The sequence below is a fragment of the Sceloporus occidentalis genome, unplaced genomic scaffold (genome assembly GCF_023333645.1).
Source record: "Sceloporus occidentalis isolate IW3139 unplaced genomic scaffold, rSceOcc1.0.p SCAF_26, whole genome shotgun sequence".
In the NCBI taxonomy this organism is placed as follows: Eukaryota; Metazoa; Chordata; class Lepidosauria; order Squamata; family Phrynosomatidae; genus Sceloporus; species Sceloporus occidentalis.
Window position 1 is genome coordinate 7,465,749 of NW_028317006.1, and position 8,782 is coordinate 7,474,530.

The 8,782-nt window shown below is 42.8% G+C and overlaps 1 protein-coding gene across 1 annotated transcript; it reads right to left on the reverse strand.

Annotated features, from left to right (window-relative positions):
* LOC149300091 (alpha- and gamma-adaptin-binding protein p34-like) lies at positions 1-8,316 on the reverse strand. Its single transcript, XM_089485542.1, has 9 exons — positions 8,241-8,316; positions 3,021-3,211; positions 2,684-2,780; positions 2,236-2,325; positions 2,043-2,126; positions 1,616-1,692; positions 960-1,017; positions 361-465; positions 1-68 (listed from the first exon to the last, which is right to left on the reverse strand). The coding sequence occupies exons 1-9, from the start codon at positions 8,308-8,310 to the stop codon at positions 1-3; spliced, it is 840 nt and encodes a 279-aa protein (XP_089341668.1). The 5' UTR covers positions 8,311-8,316.
* Between the last annotated feature and the right edge of the window lie 466 nt (positions 8,317-8,782).

The following is an 8,782-nucleotide window of genomic DNA, read 5'->3' on the forward strand; positions in this document are numbered from 1 at the left end:
CTAAGTACGCCGTGAAAGCCGACACAGCGCAAGGTACGAGACTGCAGCCAGTTCTTCATCCAGCGTACCTGAAGGAAATATTAACGCCTTCACTCTGTTGAGCAGCCACCTTTTAAATGCCTCTCCAGCACACTCCATCATTTTACTTTTAACAATACCAATAAAGATTTAATTATAGGTGTTGTGCAGAGGTCTGTGGAAGAAGCTGCTGTGCGCTGCCAATTTCCTTTACTAAATTTAAATAGGTTTGCTGCTGGGTATAATTGCATTTCCACGGCCCCCACGAGATCTGCCAAGCCTTTCACATATAACCGCAGCTGTAACACGAAGTGCCCCTAAAACTCGGGCACACAATATTACCTTTCATTTCCTGTAGTTTGCTGAACAGACGGCTGAAGTTCTCCAGATCCCCGTCCGCTGAAGTCAGACTTGCAAGTTCCCGGATATCGAGATCCACCACTGGGTCTGAAGAAAGCGAGAGAGGACTAGGTGTGTACCGGGGGCAATAGATCCAGCACGTTCCGTACAGAAGAGCAAGCGTTACTATTTCTGCAGCGGAATTCTCTGATTGGGATATTTTAGGCAATAGCAACAGGAATTAGAAGACACAAAGACAGGGTGAGGTTGGCAACAAAGTACAGTTTCATCCATTTTGCCGCAGCGGTGTAACCTCTCGTGATTGAGTTACCATAAACACAAAGTTGGGCTGTATTTTTATACAATATTTAACAGTCCATATGTTTCAAATAGAAGGTCAGATGACTGTTTAATCTGTAGCAGACAGTAAGTGTAGAGTTTTTACAATAAACGGCATGGGGGTAGAATGTGCAGTGCCCTACCAATGGAAAAAATAAGAAGACAGCAGCCATTTATTGAATTAGCGGTTTGAGGATAACAGGGGGTATAAGGAAGCAGAAACCCACCTACAAGCGCGGCAACCTCAGGACCTCGGTGGTTACCCGAGCCGCACCCTGGGTCCGTGGGAGCCTCTGCAGCTTCACCGCCGGGCACTGAAACCTGAACGGCAGAAACGTGTCAGGGGTTAATACAGACCACTACATACACACTGGCTCTGCAGTACAAAAGCCAGAGACCTAGATAGACTCAAAAGCTTGCAATCCATTAATGGTATCATCTTCATCATATTTGCTTCAAAGTGGTCTTAGCGCCATAAATGCCCTGCTGACTGTACTCGTTCAATAGTTGCTATGGTGGCAAGAATACAAAAATAATGAGAATCACTTTTTGTACATAACCTCTCGGTTACTTAAATAACAGCTAACCTAACCCAATTAGTCCGTAGTAGAAAAGGTTCAAAAATAAAAACTGGTATAAAAAGACTGGCCTGCTGAGCAATGGTAACATCCCCTAAATCACTTAAATAATTATAGGGAGTAAGATGGAAGATGGGGCTCCACAAGATTACACTGGAGCTTTAAATCTCCAGCTTTCCACCTTTCAGTAAATCTTCCTTGAAGATCCTGGGGGCACCTTGAGGACAGAGATCCTGGTGTTCCTCTAGGCATATGAATGCTCACAGTCTTACAGGATGCTCGTATCACATGTGCCCCCATTGTACTCAATTTAATCAAACAGATTCAAAATACCCGCTCACATCACCCTGCAGATTCTCACTGCCACCCGGGGATTGCTTCATTGTCAGCAACGAGCCAAAGATCCCGAAAGCTTGCTCTGGAAAGACACGGATAAAGGCAGCTCTAATTAGTGGCGGTTATATGAGTAATAATAAAAGCGTGTTTTTACCACTTCTTAAGGGTTTACCAGATGGATTATCAGTACTAAGCAAGTTCCAATACAGTGATGGTGCAAATGTTGCAAATATCATCAAGTCACAAATTGCAGTTATTCAATAGTGAATAATACTTCCGAAAGACATCTGGGAAATTGAAAAGGTTTGGTTCGGGCAACTTTATGTGAAATGTAGAAGCCAATGAATACTATTAAGAGTCACCTTTAATTATTGTTTTTTCTAATGGATCAATATTCCAATTTTGTCCTAAGACCCATCTCTTATCACTCACCATTCTTCATTTCTACATTAGACCACACATTGGCATTTAAGGCCTGAACGATGCGAGTCACACCAGTAGATTCTGGGAAATCATCTGTGTTGAGGGGGGAAAAAAAGTAACATGTGATGATGTACGAGACATTTAAGAGCACTTTATGGAAAATATGTAGGTAATATTCCTCCAAAGGCAAAGAGGGCCTTACCATCTTCATCTGGCAGCTCTTCTGGGTTCAGTTCCACCAACTCAAAACCATGCTGGATACACCATTCCTGAGCAGTCTGCCGGTTGACACCTGCAAAGAAAAAGCCCTTCCGTTAGAATGCATCGTTCTGACCCTAGCCCTTGTGAGCAGAAACCACGAGGCTTTTCATTTGTTCTGCTTTAGACAAGAAATGAAAACCACATTCAAATCAAATTTCTCTAGAACCAATATCACCGCAGAAAGCAACTGCTCGTTCATTACAATCCAGACTCATTCATTACTTTCAAGATGATTCAGGATATTATGCAATACTTTATGTATGTACAGCAAGCATGATCTCCTGACACCTGTCGGGAAATAGTTACAGGAATCCATGTAGCGTGTCCTGTATAGTCCTCAAGCCATTTACACCTACATAGGCCACAGTACAAGGAAGGCAGTTTTTTACCTGCATCAGACACCCGCTCACAGACGAGGATCATGACATCCAGCATCCACTCTTCCAGCAGTGGTAGCCATGAGGACACCTTCTCCAGGCCAGCTTTCTGAGAACAAAAGTAGAGTTTAGATTTAATCAGGGAATTCCACCAGAATATAGGCAGCAGCTCTGATAAGGCTCCACAGCTAGTAAGGTAGGCAGCATTCTCTTATACCAACTGGTATATTGACCCAAAACCTTTTTGCCTTAAAACAGAATATTCTTAAAATGTATCCTTTCATGCTCTAGACATTCAGAGAATATTGGTTAGTGATAAAAAATTGTGTGCACGCAGCAGGCCACTCACCTCTGTGCTATCAAAGTATACAATGAAGGCCTGGATGGTCTCTGCTAGCTGTGTGGTGACATGCGCTGCGCTGGGTACCACACAGAGTTTAACATCAGCCGCATAGTACTTGTTGTCTATTGTCCAGGGGTATTGTCTGACATCTTCGGCATCATGTGGAACTGCAGGAACTTGGTCTGTCCCAATAATTTCTACACAAAGGAAACACATGTAAGTGCGGCTCAAACGGATAAGGCGTGTTACCCGCAGCTGCTAACACATTATAGAACACATGCAGTGATGATATGGAGCAAAGCGTTGTCCACCTGTTTGTTCTTCTCCTTCGTGCATCCTACCACAAAAACAAACTACCACCTCTCACACAATAAGCATCTCCTCACAATAGTTTGTGGATAGGTGGCTTTGTAGGATGTTACAAAACCCTTCTTCAACCCCACATAGACCAGTCCTTTTCTGAAGCCAAGTCACGCTCCATACCGGACCTGCTCGCTTCATGCCACCTGCCTCTTATCCATACCTGGTCCAAATAGGTTCCTCCAAGCACTTTAGCATCCCAGCCTCAATTACGTCTACTTGGCCCTTCCCCAATGGACTGGCTTCATTACAAAGTATCTAATTTATTACTCCCACCTCTCACTTATCTGTTACTGTTCAATCATTCTCCTCCAAAAAGCACCCTGAATAACAACACTATGCCATAGTGTGCCATATCCCATGGTACAATACTACGCAATAAAGAATAATAACATCCTATGATTTGAAGGACTAGATAAATACTACCCATAGTATTATAGCTGCACATGTATGTCTGTCATAATCATCAATGGTTTTCTATTTTACAATCTCTCCCCCCAAAAAATAGCCATCAGTTCAACTTATTTCGATGGAAGGAGGTTAAAGCAGTATTTTAATTTGGTGAAATATTGGAAGTGTAACCTCTGCAGGCAAGTCCCAGAGCCACGTGACCAGACAGGGGTCTATCTATCTATATCTATACGGTGGGGCATTAGGAGCAGGCAGCACACAGCACCTTCTACCAGGGCTTCCAAATGAAAGAGCCATGCGCTCAGACAGTCATAAAACAGAGCTGCCTGCTCAGACAAGCTGCTACTCCAAAACAAATGTTATCCCGGGAATGCGCTTTGAACAGCTGCCTTCTGTGTGTAGTTTGCGAGAGGAACCTGAGGAACGTGATAAATAAGCACAAAACCAGCCCTGTTAGAATCTTCCGATGAGTATTCAAGTGCATGCTTTTCACTTACGGAAAGTCCGGTCTTCCTGCCATAAAGTATTTCTATCTGAATGGTTCTGGGACCAAGCTGGACTTTCAGTTTGTGAGAAGGACAGAAATAAATGTCTACTCCACGTTACGTCATGGTTCTTCACACACCATCACCTCAAGACCATGAGTTTTCAGTTTAAGGGATAGAGGAGCAAGGCGCTGCGTAAATTATTGGCATTATATAAATAAAAGATAATAATATCTCAAGTCCTTTGTGGCAAGAATGTCCTACTTGCATGCAAGCCGCATGGGGAGGATGATCAAAATGGGGGGCTCATAGACCCGTATCCCGATAGTTGTTGCTTCCCTAAAAAATAAATAAATAAAAATCGATACCTTGTGCTGCTGCTTGGCTGCACGGCGACCCAGAAAGCAGGAGAATTCCGGAGCCCAGCATTCCACTAGTGGCCCACATGATAGTTATACAGCCCTCACTTAGCTTGAAAAGACTAATGGTTGCACAGTATGTTAATATTATGTTTACAACGCCCCCCTCATTTAACATTCTGGATGACTTAAGGATGACACAGACTGCTCATAACATTAGATGGCGGTAATGGATTTTTCTTTAAAACAAATCTGTGATCCTTCATACATGCATCCTTAACGCAGGGGTCGGCAAATCTGGTTTGTTTCTAGGAGCCCCCCAACAATACTAACACACACACACACACATTAACATACTTACACACACACACACTAGCCGCGAGATACTTTTCCCCTTCTACCTACCTTGGCTAAGGACAGCTCTTCTGCTCCTTGCGCCCTAACGGCCCTAGGCGCCGGGAAGGGATTCCTGGTCGCCATGGCGACCTGGGATTTATGAAACCCTGCCTTAATGTATGCATTATTATTATTGCTACCAATTAATCTTTTCACCTAGGACTCCAAAAACCTATTGCTGGCCCTGCAGAGAACATTCTACGTGCTCAGGAATATGAGATAAAAAGGGTTCTGTTCAAAAATAAGAATAATGTAAATGATGTGTATTTAAACATTAATTACATTTAAGGAATAAAACCCTCAAAGAATTCAAAGACAGAGGCAGCTCTTTAAGCAAGCCACATAATAGCCGTGTTACACTAACACTTGTTCCGGGGTATCACCCCAAATGAATGAATTGAGTTTGCATTGCAGCAGATGGGACCATGTATTTATTTTTTTTTGGTCTCCAAAAATCAGCGACTCTCTCGATGCAGAAAAAGTATCCGGGATGATCTGTCACGCCTGATAAAGCGAAGCCTGACAGCCACCTGGTGGAATAAACTCGCAACCATGAATAATGAAACCTGCAACAGAGCGGAGTCCCTATACAGACTCTATAACGGGGGAACCATTCATGTTTTAACCGGCCAGGCCTATTACTGAAGTTACTTAGTAAGAAGCGTTCATTGTGATCATTTATTACCAATTATGTAATTTTTGCCTTAACTAATAAGCCCACGGGTTAGACGTTTAGACCTCTGCACATTTAGCGTGGCTTTGATTCTTGCGTTAAATTCCCTGCTAGCTTTACCTTTTCTTTTGGTATCGTACACTTCCCATCATAGAGGTTCTGAGTATCATTAAGCCCACGTTATAATACATACTTGGGAGTTATTCACCAAGTCAGGTGTTAAAAAGCAAATTTAAAAAACGGAACTATCCATTATGAAGGGCAAGCCCCAGCAAGGCTCTCCTGCGAGAAGGGCTGATATGACCCGGCACACTGGATAAGTATGTAGGAAAAGGGCTTGAATTCATTTAAAGGGCCAGTTTAGTGCTCCACAAATGATGAATGTGTATTAAAGTATATATATTAAAGTTTATATAAAAAGAAAAAAAAAAAGTGACAATTCCACAGCTGCAGAATACAGCTACGGAGTGAGTTCCAATACAGGTTTGAAGTGCTTTCTGTACATGCGCGCAGAGGTCTTATTAGAGCCCCTGGAACTGGCTTTAATGAGGAAATTCAAAGGAAAATTCTAATAATCCCCTCTATGCACTCATTTGTAAAAAATACACTTTTAAGTACATATAATGGCCTGAGTGTGCCTTTTACCATACACAGTCCAGCGCTCAGCCCCTCCTGGAAGTTACGGCCCTTTTATTAAAAAGCTTACTGTCCCCGACACCCCCATTCCACGAGAATGCTATACGAGGACTTTTACATACGAAAAAATAAAACTAAGTTTGAAGCAACCAATCTGTTTTCCTACACAGCGGCACATACTGAAAACGCCACAGCGGAGCCGCCTCCCTGAATATGTGGCTTTTTCGGAGGGGATGTGGGTTGACCTTTTGGCTTCCACATCCCAATGAAGACTTCAGTGGTCTCGCTCCTTTAGGGGAGAGACCTAGAAGATCGTCCCTCGCTTGGTTTTCCCAAGGAGTGAAGAAGCTACATATACCTTTGGGGAAGCGTATACTCAGAAGAAGTGACCCGTGTCCTCGTAACAGATCACAGTCACCAGTGTTCACAAAACAAATAAAGCTCTGACAAATAAATCACACCAGTGGAAATCAAATAGGAACGCGTGCCACACAGCATTCACCAAGCCAATGTATCGGCTGAACACGCCTTGCTCCTAGCAATACTGCAATTTTATTTCATTATTCCAAGAAGCTTCTCTAGGGAGCCCCAGACATGGTATCGATGGTAGGCCGCTCCGATGCAACGATACTTCTGCAAGGTCTGCTATAGTGCGCATACGATGACACGCGACCCTGTTACATATACATGAAACAGGGTGCCTCATCTCACTTCGTATCCGCTGGTTTACAGCCAAAATAAAACAAAAATGAAGTCATTTTATCACAGAGGCTTAAGTACCCACAAAACAGCAAAAAAAGGTTTTGGTGCTCATGATAAGGTTCATATTTTTCTGGGACGTAAATGCAGCGTTAGTGAAAGCCAGTGACGTGCAGAATATGATGGCGCTATAATGAACTATATATGCAATAAATAATAATGCACATTACAGAGCGATATGTTGCTTTTTGTAAAAGTACAAAAAGGAATGGTACATTATAAAAAATCTACCTCTATTTACCTCTTTGTTAAGCAGGAGAGAGGAAAGGCGGGGTATGAACTTCACATAATATACTCGTACGCAAAGTATACTCAGTATCGACTAGAACGGCTCGTGTTGTTACTCTCCACACTATACGACAATTAAAAAAAATTAATCCAAAGAATCTGATGACCTTGACAACCACTTGAATGATTTATACTTATATACACGCAGACACGTGTCAACAGGCCTCTATAAATATAACGTGGCTTTGTTGGCCATATTTGTTATGTTAAAAACAGAGAACTTCTCTATAATAAAAATGCTCCAAACAGATCCATCAATTGAGATCCTTCCAATGATTACAATACAAAGGATATTGCTTTGTGCTGCGCGAACACTGTTGTACCACCCGACTCAGTGCTAACTAATATACACACACACATATATATATATATATATATATATATATATATATATACATATATACACACACACATATATATACACATACATACGACCCCCCCCCCCATTATTTGTTTTATATAGCACCACATATATATATATATATATACACTATTTATGGAGCCGATTCCCTAGAGCTATTACAATTGAAAATGTTAATCATGTTGATGACAAACGTGACAATAAACAAGATGGGAAATAACACGGATTAGGGCATGCTGGCAGAGAAGGAGGAGAGGGTCCAGCTCTCGCGATTTTACACTCTATAATCTGAACTCAGACGGAGACATACTATACTGGGCCATTTGCAATAATAATAATACATGGCCGCGGAGATGTGGCTGTGATGAAGCAGTGAGGGCTTCAGTTTAAGCAGTAGAATCACAATTAAAACGCGTTTTATTTCCCTGCCCCTAAGCATGTAACCCACTTCACCCTCCTGCCCACACTGCGACCCTATACCCTGTGAGAGGGCCTTACGTGCAACCAGCGTCTCTTCGCTAAATCCGGGAGCGCAGCTAGTAACCAGCGCACAGGGAACGGAGGCCATGACTGGTCTCACTGCCTCTTCCGTACTCCAGCATGACCGATTTCCGCATGGCAACCACTCAACTTCCTCCTAGTAACTGCTACAATTCCGCTTCCCCCTACCTATCAGTAACTGGATGTTCTCCTCTACTCCCCCCTGCAGAAGTGGTACAGTCGGCAGCGCGTCCCGTCGCCATGGCAGCAAAACCTGGATCCGCACACAGACTGCCCGCAGCATGGCCGCAATCTCCCAAGGCAGTGACCCCGTTGGCCGCCTCCTGGTGCAGGTACCCTAACAGCCATGGCGAATACACCCGGCACCGGATAGCACAGATGCCAGGCAGAGGGCAAGGGTCACTTTAATATGAGACTAATGATAGCTTATATGTGTGTATATATATATATATATATATATATATATATATATATATATATATGTATATATGTATTTTTAGCAAGCATTTATATCATCTCCTTCGTGCAGCTAATTATTA

Bases quoted from the DNA above. Each gene is read 5' to 3' on its own strand.
- LOC149300091 (XM_089485542.1), bottom strand. From the start codon at position 8,310: ATGGCCTCCGTTCCCTGTGCGCTGGTTACTAGCTGCGCTCCCGGATTT. The intron at 2,781-3,020 runs GTGAGTGGCCTG...TTTTGTTCTCAG, and splicing joins TATACTTTGATAGCACAGAG to AAAGCTGGCCTGGAGAAGGT. The intron at 466-959 runs GTAACCACCGAG...CGCTTTCTTCAG, and splicing joins GGACCCAGGGTGCGGCTCGG to ACCCAGTGGTGGATCTCGAT.